Genomic DNA, 17,302 nt, shown 5'->3' on the forward strand with positions numbered 1-17,302 from the left:
TCTTAAAAGGGGCACGTGTAATGCATTGGGGGCCCTAATGACAAACTTATTTAGTTCCATATTTTCGCATAGCACTGCTTCTCCCAGTCAATAATATTGAATGACGCCTTTTGCAACAACTGCAAGCTTTATCATAGACGCCATTAACAATGAATGCACAAAATCTTCTTCTTGTGTAAATTGACGCCGCAGCCGTATTGGATGTGGCAAAGTGAAGTAAATAGTGCTCCTTGGAGAGGTATGATCATGCAAGAACTCATTGGATTAAAATTGAGTTATTGCTTTTGACTGTATTGTTATTGAAATTGAATTTTACGAATCTAATTTGCCGATTTTCCGGGATGGGTATTCCGTCACATAGGCGGAACTGTACGTCTCTTCATCCCAGACGGATGACTATTTTGGCGAGGACAGAGGACGAAAAGATTTTTAAAAAGGACATAATAAGCAAGGACGGAAGTGGATTTCCGTCCGTCCCTGTAATTGCCCCTAACCGGGTCAAGTACTGCGACTATAGTATTAAAAATATTTGCACTCGGAGCAGAATGAAATCTTGTAACACCGTTGCGTATACTGAGCCTTTAAGTGAGAGTTTAACTGACAGTTTACCTGAGAGCGAGTGAGCGGGCGAGCAAGGCAGAGAGAGAGAGAGCGACTTGAAGTGGCCTAAAACACGTAAGCGATACACACGGCTGTGTGAAGAAGCAATTGAGAGACAAAAATAATCATTTTAAGTTTGTGTTAAGTTTGAGCAGGTAAGCCTGGCCATCAATCGAATAAAAATTATTTCAGTGTCTTTTTAGTTTTAATGTCTTAGTGATAAGTAACTCAACATGAGTATTTCACGTCACAAAATTAGCCACGATGATAACATTAAATAATAATTAAAATAAAGTCTAATTTTAGAAATCTGTGGGACACAAAGCATCATGGTGAGCGGGCCCGGCCCTCAATGGCCCATCTTTTGTTGATGGGCCTGCTTCCTGTATTTAAGTAAAAACAGACTGACAAAAACACTACAAATCTGATGTTGTCATTAAAATTTCACACAGTATCAATTTTCGTTAGCGGCCGATGAAATGTTTTGCTCACGTGCTGCACGTGCTCACATCCTGTGCACGATCCAAATGCCTCCCTTCTACTCAACACCACTCATTACCCATAAAACCTTGTGACGTCCCTGCAGTTATTGTAAATTAAATAAAAAATAGATTTTACTTGCTCAAATTTCTGTTCTGTTGAGGAATAATGACCAGTACTGAGAACAAGAAGTTATACTTTTGAGTGTTGCACCAAATAGAGCAACCTGATCTGTCTGGCTGTCTAAATTCCCATTTGTTTGACCATATATTCCTCCGCGTGTTGGAGTGTGCTGCATTTTTTTGTGAGCAAGGGCTGAAAAAAACAAAAACAAAAAACGGGAGTGAAGGGGTTGGGGGTTTGGAGCAGAGCGTAGCCTTACGCCTCTAACAAAAGCTCACTCTGATCCTTGGAACACAATAGCGCCAACCCCCTGCACCCGTGGGCCAGGCAGCAAATAATACCCATAATGCAGCATGTCTGTGGCTGCCGGAATCCCTCACGGCCAAACTTGCTCAGCTTGTAGAAGACTTTGTCCGCCTTGATGCCAGGCCAGAGTGCCAAAGTGTTGAAGGGGCCAAATCTTGGCCACAAGACCGTACTTGCGTTCCCTTGTTTTCTACCAGCCTTTCTGGCATGTGCTGATTTTGCGTCCTGATTGAATAAAGATGTGAGCTCATTTTGTGGACCGCTTGGACTAGATTTGTTCTGTGGAAAAATTCAAATTCTTAAGTGAGGTAAACTCGGGAATCGAGAAGCAAATCAGAAGTGCAACTTGTGGTGGCTTACTTGAAGTTTTCACAATCAGTCCCATAGTGACTCTCCCAAAATAAAGAGCAAGGCACACAAACACAACACACCGTTCACCGCAATGTTTCCCACTTGCGCTCCCTTGAGCTGTCAGCATCTAAACAGCTCTGATGGGGGAAAACTGGGAATTTACCCAGTGAAACAAGAACAATTACATGATAGACTGTCCTGAATAATTCATAGGCTGATGTTTTGCTGCTATGCCGCGTGTTTGATAGAAGCCGGGCAATCCCTCAGCAACAACTGTGCTACATCTGAGGACTGGAGGTTTCACAAGGTTCCACAGCGACTGCAGTCATCTGGGTCAGAAAATGAATGTAGCTACACAGCGCCATGCTGTGGCGAAAGCGTAGCATAACAACAACTTTTTTTCCCCCTCCATTTTATTTCACACAAGCAGCAATATTTGTAAAAAGGTACACAACGACATTTGCCCGTAATTTGGCTGTTTATACAAGAAATACAGGAAGTATAAAATATTCACGCAATGAAAGCATCGTGCACAGAAAGTTTGAATTGACTGTAACAGGCATCACGTGCAGCAGTAGTAGTGCAAATAAGCAGTAAACCCATCATAGAATCCAAGCCAGTATGAAAAAAGAAAATATACAAGGTCCTTTTAGCTGCCTGATCATTAACTGATTCACATCTGTGTGAATAGAAATGACTTCTGGAGCGTCAGGTTGATTTTAAATAACTTAATACAATACACGCCAATGTCTTCTTGGCTTTGACTCACTTTAGAATTCTTAAAAAAAAAAAAAGTTGACAAACCGCAACATACTCTCTGTTCAAGAAGGAATGACTGCAGTGATTGTCAGCTGCTCCCCAACGTGTGCAACATTCTCTATTGGCAAACTTGAAGGCACTCAATTTAGAGACCACTTTGAAGTGGACAGGCCTGTCAAACAAGCCTCAAACAATAATGAACGGAGAGGCAGGCAGACATGGCATCCTGGGAGGGGGGTTCATGAATCTCTCAGTCGAGTCAAAATGAAATGTTTGGCTTGACGAAGCATTTGGATGAGCTAAAATATCAGATTCATGCAAAAAGTCCCAGCCTTCCCCACAGCCGCAGGCCCAAAACCCACATAAACACACACACACAACTTTCCCACAGCAAACGAGGGTGTCCATCAAGCCTTGTTCACCCCATCAGTGGTTCTATCATGGATCCATCCCAATCCCGAAAGTCGAGACCCTCTCGTCTCTCAAGTAGCGCTCATTCGTCTTCAGTCTGGTTCCGCCGCTCACACGTTGATCTTCTTGAGCTGCTCGTATGTGAGGAAGAACTGGACGTGGAGTAAAGGAAGGCAGCAAGTCTTTTTCTACTTCAGCACAAAGCCTCCCTTTTGTCACTGCCTCTGTAATCTCATTACAGTTTTAGGTCTGGTTGGTGCTCAACGCGGAGAGGAAATGTCTGCCTTTTTCTGTCTTTCGAACCTAACATTTTGAGGTCTTGACTAAAACCTTGACATTTGCAAAGGATTTTCAAGAGCTTATCAACTTTTTCCCTCTCCTTGCCAACCATACTGTATTTTCCCATCCTTGCATCAGCCAGTGAGGTCCTGTTGAGGTCACACTCCAACGGGGTTTAACTAACAGCCTTAGAATCAAATGTGACCACATGGCTGGGAATTAGCGCGTTCAGGCCACCGGACACAGAATTTGAGTCCCATCTGTTTGTACTGTTGGACGAGATGAGCCAAGATGTAGACTGCTATGTTAAGATAGACTACAGTGCCTCCCGGTGGACAAGGCGGGCACAGCAGAAGGAGCAACACAATGAAGTTTATTGAAGCATCAAATAACGCATAAGATGTTTAATCCTTTACATTCTATGTTGAGTAATCACTCGTTTATCGCGGTTAATGGGGACCAGAAGTCCCCATAAAAGGAGAAAAAAATAGTGCGATTGTAGATGTTGACTTTTTTTTTTTTTTAATTATTATTTTTAAGTTTTATTTTGTAGGGGATTCACACCTCTATAACGCCGTTGTGACCCCCCGATATAGTTCCCAACCATTTAAATAATTGTTACAAAATTAAGAACAGATACCAAGCTGCAGGCTGTGAGAGGAACATGACTTACAAGCCCGGCAGCGGTCGTTTACGCCGGAACGTTGGCTAATAACTACGTTAAAGTTTTAATTATCATCCTAAAATTGCCTTACCTTAACTAGAATCCCGCGGTGGTGCGAAGTGCCATTTGTTTAATAACGGTAACGGTGACGAGACTGATCAGATAAAACAAGAGAAGATGCTGTGTGAGGCTGCGATGATGCGCAGTCAATAAGCTCACGGAACAAATTAACATTTTAATTCAAGGCACCACTGTTCTTGTATGGCAATTAATTAATACGAGTACAGTTAATAAAGGTAATGATGGTAAAAGTTTGGCCTGGGGACCAAATGATTCCAGATATAGATGGTCTTAATGGAAAATTTTGTTTTGGGTGCTGGTGCAGGGGAAAACGAAAAAATGAACGACTATGGTCGCACTTTGAGGTACTACGGCACATGAAAGCTTTTTCCAGACAATTTCTCCAGCTCCAAGAGACATTGCATCACATACACAGTGAGCGAGTGCAGCACTAATGAGATGTTTAAAGGATACGATGATGTTCCACGGGCCCAGACGGAGCCAGTTGGGGAAGAAGCCCTTGTAGAGGGCCATGAAACCCTCCGAGCGCCACGTCTGGAAAAACAGGTTGAACACACACTTGGGCTTGTTATCTCTTCATCATTATTCAACAATCCTCTGGGTGCTTTTAGCAGGCAAATTGGTGTCACAAAGGTTTGAGTTAAATATTTAACATGACTGCAAGATATTTATCTTCAATCAGCAGTGGAGTGAAATAAACTTAGCCTCAAAAGAGATACGACACACAATGTTATGTATACTTCTTATCACTAGTATTGATTTAACTCTAAAATGTGCACTTAGCCTATTTCACGCAATTGCATTCTTTTGTCACGTATAGCGGCAAGACTCCCTTGGGGATTATTGGTGCTTTGCAGTTACTTATTACTCCACAAACCGGTCATAGGTAGCGGGATAGCTTTTTGAGTCAAATATCCTTGTAGAATCCACAGTATGACATGCCTCCAGTTGGCGTTGACTTAAATTAATCTATCCAGCTTTCATGTCACATAGTTGTCCTACTTTGCAGCCCTCACATACCGTCAACACACTCGGACGGTATGATGCTCCGAGAATGTCACACAGAGGAGGGGATTTTGCAGCAAATACCAAAAGGTTCACATGGTGTCATTTAGTTTATGATGGTTGGAAAATTCCGAGTTATACTTCTGGGTTCAGATCCGAGCAACTCAACTGATTTCTTCCCCAACAGGGTCGCTACACATTTGAGATTTCGAAAATTCATACATTTTCTGAGCCTAATTTCCCAGATTCTTTAGTAAAAAAAAAAAAATCTCCAATCATTTGTGACTTTTACGCAAATAGGTGTGAATCATTCCGATTCCTTATATGTCACTGTGTCAACAAATAATTGTATTTGTCAGGGTAAATGTCTGATCAGGTGTACAATTATCAGGGATTAATGGAAAATTGGAGGCGTGAACTGACACGCAGTGGCAGATGAGTCAGTTGCCTCTACATAATCTATTAATCCTTGATAATTGTGTTGACAGGTATTATCCTGCTTATATCATGGTCACTTGCCCACGAAAATAATTAATCAAACTACAAATTCATCATTTCATATATATTTTAGTCAAAATACAAGTTTAAGCAACCAAGAGTCATTCCAAATCCACAACTTTATCAGGGAATGTAAACTCTATTCAGTACTCCAGCAAACAGATTTTCTCATTTAAAAATGTTAAATAATAACCACATGAAATGACAATAAAATCTGTTTTTAATTATTATTTATATAGTGTATATATATATATATTCACATTTGACGGTTGATAAAATCCGTGCCACGGCGGCATAAAATTGTCACAGAGTATCAACATATAAAAAGTGAAGTGTTCCGTATTTGTCCATTTTTTTGTCAGGGAGTGTCTCAGCTTTTTAATTTTGTTGTTTTCTTTAATTTCACATTTTTCACCTGCGAGTTGATTTAAATCTTATAGAGTTAACTCTTTGTGCTGCTTCTCACTCTTCTCAAAAGTTGCCATTTTCCTTACTTTTCCAGAACCGGGAAATGTATTAACTCAAATTCCATACTTTTTCATAGGAACCTCGTTATAAAAATAACTTAAAATTGGCATCTTTTATATTTCATAAACTATCCTGCTCCTTTATGTAACCGGTCAAAAATCAAAGGCCTTTTCTCCGAACACAAAGTCACAAACCTGTCTCATTTTGTGTCAGCGAGCACTTCTTTGTAGAGATACCGAGACAGCATCATGATTGCACAGATGTACCTTAGGCTGCGCACAATGAAATCCCACTCGAAAACATGTAGCTGCCGTTACGTGACTGTTGAAATGTCACCAAATGCTGTTGCTGTTGAACTGAATTATCATTTCACTGCTACAAGTCGTCCCCAAAGGTGCTTCAGGGAATTTGGTGTGAACGTTGTGCATCCAGTGGCCCATGTTGGAGGCGGGGTTATGATACGGGCAGGCTTGTGTTATGGCCAATAAACAGAGGTGCAATTTATTGATACTGTTTCAACCCTGACGTGGTCCTAAGGCCCATTATTGTGTCAAATATCCAGGTCCATCGCGTCAGACTAACCTGCAGTATACAGTCGAGTGTACCCTGGTACAAAGCTCCTCCTCTCTGATTCATCATCCGTGTCCGGACCACGTCTACTGGGTTGGAGGCCAAAGCCCCGGCCAGGCCACATATGAAGCTGGACCTGCATGCCACAAAAAGCCCAACATGTCAAGGAGACCAGAATTTCTGTGCTGCTTGTGATCAGGGCTCAATTGCTACTTCAGCAACTGTACTTAATTCATTGCAGGTCATTACACAAAATATGGAGTTGGTTTTCCCCGACATGTTACAGAAAATTTCAGTGGGAGTCCATCCAAAAGGTTTTTGATCACCCTGAGGTCGGGGCTTTCACTTTCTTACACCCCAAACTCATCCAAACATGCCTTTGTGAACTGAGAAATTGCCATGCTGGAACACACACAGCCTTCACGAAACAGTTTCCATCAAGAGGGAAACATGGAATTGTCCAAATTGTCTCAGTAAGATTCAGAAACAAACTATTTGTGGGGAATGGTGCGTAATTGTTGTTCTGCCTAAAACATGCCACAAGAAGGGGACAAAGCCAGTTTTCTATGTGACGGGGCTTTGGCCTGAGCACACAAACAGCAAATATGCAGTTTCCTCTGCGAATAATGGCAATTAGTTGGGAAAAATTGAGAATAAGCTAAGTTACGCGTAGCGAATCACAAATATGTAGGGCAGGCATCACCAAATGGCGGATCCGGACCGAGGGATGGTTCGGACCGGACCCATGACAAATCTATGATAACTTAGTTAATACGGAAAAGGCGTCACTGATTTGAGCCAATCAAATCTTTTGTTTACGATCCACTGCCAATTGCGCAGCAGACCGGAAGAGAGTGCTGCTGACAGTATGCCTTGCTAAAAAGTTAGCGAGGTCGATGCGTCTTGTTTTAAATGAATGGACGGAGAAATTTAGTTTCGTTCTGGCTGCAGCCGATTCAAAACCAGTGTGCATCATATGCTCCGAAACCGTCGCAACATTGCGAAGCGCCACTACGAAACAAAGCACCGCCCTTTTTTTGCAAAGTTATCCGCTGAAGTTTGAGGTGAGCGCACGCAAAAACATCAAACTTCGAGTGCAGTATAACAGATTTTTACATTTTCGTTTACATCCCAGCGGTCATGCAAACGAATGTTCGCTAAAAGTATCATGGATTTTGGGGAAACATAAAAAAACGTTCAAGTGATGGGGAAGTTGTGAAGGAGTGCTTAAATACGGTTGCACAAACATTATTTAAAGGAAAACACAAAGGCCAGATGTGTGAAATAATCTACCAAATCCCAATGTCCCTGACTCCGTTCCAACCCAGATTTAAGTCACTGGCAGGGCAGTCACAAACTCATTTTTCTCATTAAGAGAAGTTAAAAAAAATATTCAAAAGAAAAAGTAGTGTCAAAGCTCATTTTGAATTAGTTTTTCATGAGGACAGCCATTTTTATTGATTGTGTACTGAACATGGTGAACTGGTTTACTTGGATAATTAGGCTTTCCGTTTTTTTTAGGCTGATAACTCTTTGATTTAAAAAAAAAAAAAAGTAAAAGATGTTAACTTAATGCTTAGCACTTGATATATTTCTGCAGGAGATATTTTACAGTTTTTTTCTGGAAGTGGCACCCTTAAATTCCTGGAGCCACATTTTCTTGAATGTGAAATAAACGCCTTATATTTGTTTGACTGGCAAAGGTGTTTAATGTGAACATTGCTAAATATTTAGTATATAAGTGCGCTCTGTTGAAAATGACTAAATATTGAAACTATATAAAAATGTGAACATAGGCTAGACATTTCGGGAAGTCGGACTTTGGTTCGGACCTTTTAATTGGAAGAAATTTTCGTCGTGGACCTTCTGTGACTTTTAATTGAATACCTCTGATGTAGGGGAACACTAAAAGGATAAACGGCTTATCTGCAACGATCAGCATTTTCACTCGGGATGGGAACCTTTCACATTTAAACCGATTCTGTTCATATTCTTGGAACCTGGGAATCAATAAGGGTACCAATTCTCTATATTTTTGTTCCTGTTTTTTGTGGTAATAAAAGTTAAATAAACTCTAACATTTAAAAAAAAAAATTAAACAATTAACATTCAATAAATACAATATGATGAATAACAAAACAACATCCCAAATTTAAAACAAATAGGCGAGATGATAACATTTTATAATTGGTAAAGTATAAATACTATAAACAATAAATAACTATGGGCGGCACGCTGGACAACTGGTTAGCACGTCTGCCTCACAGCACAAAGGTCATGGGTTCAAATCTGGGCTCCGGCTTTCCTGTGTGGAGTATGCATGTTCTCCCCGTGCCTGGTGGGTACTCTGGTTTCCTCCTAAATTTCAAAAACTTAAGTGGTCGCTTAATTGAAAACTGAAATTGTCCCTAGGTGCGAGTATGAATATGAATGGTTGATTGTCTATGTGTGCCCGGCTACTGGCTAGAATCAATTCTGAAAAAAGCTATAACATGTCGTTAATCACTAATAGTTTAATTAGCATGTGCTTAAAGGTATTTAAACTAAGTCAAGTTTAGAAGTTTTCATTTTTTCAAAATTTTACCCCTTTTTTCTATAAATTAATATTGGCTTCAAATATCGGGTATCGGTCTCCATGACGACCAATCAGTATCGATATCGGCCCTGAAAAAAGCATATCGGTCTATCACTAATCGAAGATAAGAGATCAATTTAAAACTCCGTTAACTACAGCGTACTATTCATTTAAATTTGATGAGAGATTCTGCTGACCCTTGGAAGTCACTGCACCTTTTGTTTGTTTTTCAAAATGAAAACAAAAACAAGGTTGACTCTTCTAACTAGAATAGTGAGCAATGAAGGCCATATGGGGTGGAATCGCTGCTGGGTTGAGTAAGCCCATTAAATAAGAACCAGAGGGTTAGGTTACAGCACTTTAAGATGGCGTAACAGCCTGGAGACACACGTCTGCTCTTTAGCTCGCAGCACCTTAAAAGAACTCAAGTATGTAGCGGTGCTTTCTAATTTCCTGTTCGATAAACATCAGGAGTGAGGGGAGGGCGGATCCATTTCAACTCACTCACAAGAAATGCGTGTACACGTTGTCGCCCATGTGACCAGACATGATCAGATGCTTCTTGGTAATGTCATAGACAGGCAACTCCACTCCAACCACAATGGCAGCTCGCTGAGCAGTTAGAGAGACACCCTGACGGACAAGAGAGAGGCACGGCTGATTATCCAAGGGAATCATGAGGACCACAATGGCCAGAATTAACAGCTACTGCCAAAATAATTTCTTTTTTTTAATGTTCCACTCCAGGTAAATTGCATTACATAATGATGTGTAGAATGATTCTATCCAATCTTAAAATGCTGTGATAACAAGGATATTCTAGATTAAATAAATAAAAAAAATCTTATGTAAGATTTTCTGATCAAAAAGAAGAACTATTCTGTCATACAGCTGCTTGTTGCAACTTGTGAGATTGCTGGATGCAAAAAGTGGGAAATCATTCCAAAGAAAGCAATTTCAAGCACGGTGTACCTTCCAAAGTCCCCTGGTCCCTTCCTGCTGATAGATGTTGATGAAGTTGCCCATCATACTTCCCTGGATCACCCTTCCTTGGGCTTGCATGCGGATCTGAGAGGGAACATGCAAAAACTTAAGGATGAGACGGCAAAAGTCTCAAATGTGTTGTAGAACACTGTAAAACTCCATTTTATTGGGTAAATACATGTTTAATTCTGCTTGTGAGCCAGTTTTACATCAAACAGTGGAAGAGGGTGATTTACTTTACTAAACAGGCAACATGCAGGTGTGATCAAGTTTTATTGGCTTGGGAAAAAAGGCTAAAAGTTGGATGAGTGAGGTTTTTCTGGCTGTTGTTTACTTGCCTCGAGTTGGTCTCATGACCACTTGGCTTGTTGTGTTGTGATTAAAAACTGTGCTCCAAGGCTGTTGCCATGCGTATTGACATTATCTGTAAACCCATAATGAAGACATTCTGTGGTGGTTTGTACACTAAACAAATTCATGCAGCCATATTATTTATAGAACACTAAATGAAGCCTCGGTAGCTACGTCTATTAATAAGCCACTAGTGAGGGCTCGGTGGTACTATGACACCCGTTGCATCACCGGAATGTCACACAAGGAGCACTTTATGAGGCTCGCTTGCGCAATCTAACCCAATGCAAGAGACTTATCAATAAAACAACAAAACTATTATATTTTGATTGTGTGTGTGTAAATCAGTTTTATGTGGAAATTGTTCACTTTTTGTTTATGGTACTTTTAATCTCACAACAGATTATATTTTTTTGTCTGAGGGAACTAATCTAATGCATCATCCGCTTGGGATTGCAGCTAGAGTCCAATTGTGCATTTTCATATTGCGATGCAGGAGAAAAATACAGATAGTTGGTTAGGATTGTGTCTGTCTCTGAATGGAGACCTTTTCAAAGAAAAATAACATTTTTGATACATCTTCGATATTTTATAACATTGGATTATCTAGGCATACCTAATTCTTTTGTCCAGCCTTTTTCATAATTTCAAATTCAACTCACTGTACTGTATATTTGTTTGGTACATTACAAAGATCACACATACAGCATGGAAAATCGTCACAGTGAAAGGAGCCTGCAAACAGTGCTCGGTGGCAACTAGTTACGATTTATTTTGCAATTAACCAGCAGAGAGACTTGACCAACCAGGTGCAAAGCCCAAGTCCTTCACATATGAGCTACTGCCACCCCAATATGACAACACAATCACAATTTGAGCCTTTCGCTACCTTCAGCACATCTGTGGGGTTAGCGATGGAGGAAGAGATGACTCCAGCAAGAATGCCACACAGCACATTAGTCAGCATTGTCTCATCTGATTGAAAGAGAGAGAGAGAGGAGATTGACAATGTTTGAGCATGCTGTGACAGTTCGCCGTCCCCACGCTTCAACCGACCCCCCAACCTTTAACAATAGTACAGTATGCATGCTTGTCAATCAAGTGTGCAAATGACAGACAGAAAGTGCGCCTCACCCTCAGGCCTTTCCACTAGTAACCTCTTCAAACTCTGGTATGTGCCGATTTTAATGGTCCCATAGGATGCCTGGCGCAGCATGGCAGGAGCTATTCTGTAAAAGTCACATTTAGATTACCTGCGGTGGACTCACGTGAATCGCTTCCTCTTAACCACAAACACACAAGGGGAGGGGAGGAAAAGGGGACGTGAGCATTAGGAGGAAGTGATAACATTTACAAGAAATACATCACACAAAGAGCAGTGCTGAAAGATGTCAGAAAAAAATATAATACAAACTAAATAGAAGTAGATAATACATACCCTGAATACAGTGCCCGGACACCCTCCTCTCGTGCTATCCTGACAATAGCGTGCAACATGCCTCGGTACCGGATCTCTCGGTATTTACTGTCGCCCACTTGCCCCTGAACCTGAAGACGCGTCTTGGCTAGATCGATTGGGAATGTACCTGAAACACAGAGCACGTCGTGGGTTCTTGTTAGCTGGTCCAAGCATCAGCCAAAAGATGAGCCCCGCATCTTGGCCTCATCGCGTCACTCACTCACTCACCACATTCCGCCGTCACGGAAGCGAGTCCCCCGTAAATAAAAGGTTTCCAATTGACGCTGGACATCTTTTCCAACTTTCGGTTAAACCTTCGCCGAGTACACGGTATGAAATAGGAAGCTGCTAGCTAATGGGCGGGTTTGAATGTTTGCTGTGTTCTGTAGCGTGCTGAGCCTCTTGCCAACGTCAGGCTTGCTTGCTAGTGTGCTCGAGGAACCAGATCTCGTTTATCGCCCCCTATTGGCTAAAGGCGTCTATGACAGTGCACGTGTCTCCGCCCACTGGTGTTGCTACGTAACCGAACGTTTTGAAGAGCGATGACCTTTTGTTGGTAAATTCTCAAAATGATTCTATTTTTAGAGGCGCAGGGGTCAAAAGTATTCACAATTTGACTGCACTTAGTTAAAGATACTTGTCTAAAACAAAGACGACTGGTGAAAGTAGAAGAACTAAAAGTAAAAAAATTAAAAAAGTGCAGCAACATTTACTTTTTATCAATTATATACAGTAAACGTTTTTTTAGTTCAGTGGTTCTCAACCGTTTTTCAGTGGTGAACTCCCTGTGAAATATTTTTTAGCCAAGTACCCCTACCAGTGCAAAGGATTTTTGGGTTAAAAAAATTAAAACATGCCATCAGTGTCTGATTTAATAAACTTTAGAACCTTTCAAACTTCATATGTATTAGTACACCCCAAAAAAAATCAACATAACAAAACATAATCTTCAGCATTTAATCGGAATTTTGCCGACTCTGGTTTGGCCTACTTTTGCACGTGTGCCTTTATTTTTTTAGAAGGCTAACGCTTCAACCACAACTCCATTATTTGTGTCTTCAAGTGATTGACAGATAACGAGAGATTATATGTCACAAGTTAATGGAACCTTTCTAGTATGGGGAATAATCTGGGTTTTTAAAATCATTAAATTGAACAACCTGTTGTTTGATGAACTTCTATCTTCTATCTTCTTCCTGAAACATTTAATTAATTCAATAATTATTTTAAAGGATTTTCCAGGTGTGTTACTCCCTGGTGTTCCTTCAAGTATCCCCAACGGTACGTGTACCCCCATTTGAGAACCTCGGGTTTAGTTGACACAGCATAGGAAAGTACCTGACTTCCATTTCGTAAAGAAAGTTATTTAGCAGTTTAATGTTCTTTTTTTTGTTTTCTTTAATGTTGATAAGTCACAGTGTTATGCAGAAGTTTACTCAGAATTTTTATAGACAAATGATATTATACTTACAAAGTCTACATTTTGGCCAGAAGATCACTGGTATGAAAAAGTTTAATCAAAATAGTTATTGAATCTGTCATTTTGGAAGGGAGCTGATTCATTCTACCTCAATTGATATTTTTTGATGACAATGACAATATTTGTCTAGATAGGAAAGATATGCTAAGCTTATCTTTGTCTATTTTTTTCTGTACCACCCTAAGATGCTATTATTATCATTATTATTATTATTATTATTATTATTATTATTATTATTATTATTATTAATCACATTTACTTGATTTCCTTGCCTTCGACTTCGTCCCATGCCATCACGTGCCTTGAGAATCCATCTTGGTTGAAGTTGTTGTGGAACTTGTCCATAAAGCCGCTTACTAGAATTTGCTGGGTGCAGAACCTCACATTGATGACTCTCTGGATTCATTTCCTGCAGCTGTTTTATGAGCAGGTTTATTCCCATGACAAATAACATCAGTGAGCTGGTCTTAAAATTCTCTTTTCAAGTTCATGCCACTGGTTTGTGAAATGGACAGTTTTGAACCATAGTTTGAATTATCCAAAGTAATTCATGTATTGGTCTGAATCATTATCATGTGGGGTATACAAATACATGCTTGAGACCTCTTCTTGGTCAGACACCGGACATGCCCTTCGTTGTCTGTCCTCTTTGTAAACATATGAATAAACCGTGCACAATTCTTTGTCTTCAGGGATATTTTTTTCAGGCATTTTATACATCAGAACCTATATTTTTAGGTATTAAAGAAGGAAAAGTCATATGCAAAGTTAATTTTCTAAACATGAAAAAGTCATAGAATTAATTTTATTTAATAAGCAGAAGAAGTAGAAAAAGAGTTTTGGACTTGTCAACTCTTTACCTTTTCTATGCCAATAATGGAAGTAGGGGTTGTAATTGTATCTTTTAGCCACTAGAGAGCAGTGCCACACAACGGCAGTAGACCTACGCCATCCCATGGCCCGTTATATAAAAAGGCCGATTTGATGGTGAGGACTGAGCACCAGATTGGCACTTACAATAATATCTCGACCTATTTGTGTGTTTTAATGAGTACACACCGGCACATTCACACATAGTAGGATGAGGGGTATATCCACATTATTAGGAATTATGCATGTCATATATCACCTTCGTATTATTGACAAAATGTGTGTCCCATACTTGTCTAGATAGATTTTCCCCAAATAATATATTGGTGCTGTTAATATCACAATTCCATCTTATCTGTTTTCCATCACATTCGTCCTCCCCCTTTCAGCCTCTGGGAGTAAAAGTTCCCATAGGTAGGCGTTTGTCTACAGCATATTTATAAATATCATATGCTTGTTGTATTGCTTGATTAATGGGTCTGCAATGGGTCAGTAACCTCAGCATTACCATCAGTATTATTAATGACCGAGGCGAAACAGGAGCTTTGTATATCACTGCACATCAATGTGATTGTGTGTGTGCCGTTACACCACATCGACAAAATGGAAAGAGATGGATGGCAATATAGCAGATTTATCTGAAACAATAAGCAAGAGGAGGTAAAGTGCTCCTTAAACTGCCCACGTTTAATGTGACAATTCGTCAACAGAAGCCTGAGAACACACCTGTGATCAGGAGGCGATACATCTGTGTTTGCAGAAAAATAAACAGAAGATTCAGTTGTTATGTGCTATTGGAACACAAGGCTGCTTTTCCTTCCTGTGGGTTAACTTTGAGACACAAAGCAGTCTACTTTTAGACTGTAACACAGAAGAGAGGCCTATATTGCGGTGTTGCCATTTTGTTGTATACAAATTTATACAGTTTGTGCATTCGTCTGAATTGTGTTCGCTAAAAACCTTGCATATGCAAAATTGAGAGTCTCTGCATTGTAAATCTCTGTTCAGCCTTGAGGGTTTGTTCTAACGCTGGCTGATTAGATTTGGAACTGTTCTTAATTCCCTGGATCTTGTCTACGGCCCAGATGACAAAAAAAAAACAGCTCCAAAAAAATGATGAAAGTGTGTGTATTGTACATTTTTTTCCATAAACAATCTTCCTTCCTATGGATGTAAAAGTCATATTTACTGTAGTTTCTACCACAATAATACGATCATGCCAGCCAAATTTGTTTTTTAAAAACGCTACTTGGCAACCTGTTGAAGATGATTATGATTATTTTTATTAGGATTCTTTTTTTTGCAGTAATGATAGATGTGAAAATGAATACAACTCACAAGGTGATGAGTTTATCTCTGTTTCGTAAGGTTAACTATCTCCATTTATGAGCTTTGGAATTGGCGAACAATAAGTTTAAGATAGCCATCTCACCTGCGCATGATTTCTTGCAGAGCAAAAAAATCAGAGTCAGAGATAACATGCTATGAAAATGTGAAACTATTTCAATGTGGGTCTCCATATTGTGACGTCTCCTATGGAAGTCATGGGAGGGAAAGCGTGTGTGTATTAATGCTGGTGGTGGCTTTTCAAGCTGAAGGGTTTAAACGCCCACTCATGTCCTAGTTAGGGTACATCACGACTTGTGCTCGTTTTTCACCCCTCCTTCTGCTGGATACTGTCCTGGAGATTTAATGTTCAGAGAAACATTCTACTGGAAATCCACATTTCAGATTATTTATGCAACACGGTAAAGAGATTATATGAATAAATCAGGTAGCAGTTATATGCAGTATTTGCCTTTGCTGTTAATTTTATTTCCCCTTCATTGTTGCCATACACACCGATGTTGTGTTGGCTCCTCTCTTTGCGGTGGAGTATTTTTACCCCATCCTCAGGGCAACAATGAACTTAATGGAAAGCGAAGGCTTGTCCACAATAGTTAATGTGTGTCTTAGTGTGTGCCTGTCCTAGTTGTTTACCATGCCCCCTCTCACTCTTCTCTGCTCCCCCTCAACCCTCCCACAGCTCTGAGAACATAGACTCGTTGCCGTTGATGCAACTTGCTGCATTCTGATTGGCTGCATGCAAACGGTCGCCTGCCGATTTTGCCTGGATTCTGACTGGATGATGATCATGACGTTGCTGAAGCACAGTTACACAAACACTGTCACAATGCTTTTTTTTTTGGTGCTAATTCTATCCGAAAAAGAAATTCATATAAGACGTCATAACGTGAAGTCATGCGTCACGAATACACTCATGCCTTCTAGTGTCCTTGTGCCGATCATTACTTGTAACTTTACTCGGAAATCCAGAATCATGCGTGTAGGTGTGTGTGTGTGCGTGTGTGTGCGGGGGTGTGCGTGCGTTGGGGGGTGTGTGTGTGTGTGTGGGTGTGTGTGTGTGTGTGCATCCAGACCCTCAAGGTACCTCTCCTGTCAGCAACATTTTACAACCAAGGAACTCTGCTGAAGGTCTGACAAAATGGTCTACGTGAAAAAAATGTAAGACACAAACGTCACAAGAAATCTGCTGAGGCCTTCCCTCCGAAAGAGCTGACGTGCTGTATTTCATCTGTTTTTAATCCTTATATATTGTTGAATTCCCAATTTCCTCATAATTTGTGTAACGTAAAATGAGCGACAGATCTTTTCAAAATGTATAAATTGCCTGTCTGACACGATACTTCATCAATGTCTCGGAGAAAAGTGTAAATTTATTTGTGACATTTGACACCACTCGATTGCTAAAAACAATTTGAGGTATTTGTTGGCATTTTTAAATAATGTCATTTTTGTGTATTTTGGATCCCGGCACCAAATTTCAGGGAAAAAGAATGACATTTAGGTTTATTTATTTAACTTTTTTTTTTTTTGCTGTCAAATGGATCAAATTTAACCAGAACTGCAGTGTACAGTATGTGATTAATGCAAGGGCTTTTGTTTTGCCTAAACTGGAAAAGAAAAATCATTTGAGTGACTAGTTTA

The 17,302-nt window shown here is 40.1% G+C and overlaps 1 protein-coding gene across 1 annotated transcript; it reads right to left on the reverse strand.

The window, feature by feature from the left end:
- Nucleotides 1-2,238: 2,238 nt before the first annotated feature.
- On the reverse strand, nucleotides 2,239-12,271 carry LOC148325718 (kidney mitochondrial carrier protein 1). Its single transcript, XM_088312164.1, has 9 exons — nucleotides 12,193-12,271; nucleotides 11,944-12,091; nucleotides 11,640-11,734; nucleotides 11,395-11,480; nucleotides 10,143-10,238; nucleotides 9,679-9,803; nucleotides 6,608-6,731; nucleotides 4,508-4,588; nucleotides 2,239-3,182 (listed from the first exon to the last, which is right to left on the reverse strand). The coding sequence occupies exons 1-9, from the start codon at nucleotides 12,254-12,256 to the stop codon at nucleotides 3,141-3,143; spliced, it is 861 nt and encodes a 286-aa protein (XP_088168290.1). The 5' UTR covers nucleotides 12,257-12,271; the 3' UTR covers nucleotides 2,239-3,140.
- Between the last annotated feature and the right edge of the window lie 5,031 nt (nucleotides 12,272-17,302).

This window comes from Idiotropiscis lumnitzeri, chromosome 12 (assembly GCF_059441095.1).
Source record: "Idiotropiscis lumnitzeri isolate Australia: NSW breed Sydney's pygmy pipehorse chromosome 12, RoL_Ilum_1.0, whole genome shotgun sequence".
NCBI lineage: Eukaryota > Metazoa > Chordata > Actinopteri > Syngnathiformes > Syngnathidae > Idiotropiscis > Idiotropiscis lumnitzeri.

Bases quoted from the DNA above. Each gene is read 5' to 3' on its own strand.
- LOC148325718 (XM_088312164.1), bottom strand. From the start codon at position 12,256: ATGTCCAGCGTCAATTGGAAACCTTTTATTTACGGGGGACTCGCTTCC. The intron at 11,735-11,943 runs GTATGTATTATC...TGACTTTTACAG, and splicing joins GTCCGGGCACTGTATTCAGG to AATAGCTCCTGCCATGCTGC. The intron at 4,589-6,607 runs GTTAGTCTGACG...CTGTTTTTCCAG, and splicing joins CACTCGACTGTATACTGCAG to ACGTGGCGCTCGGAGGGTTT.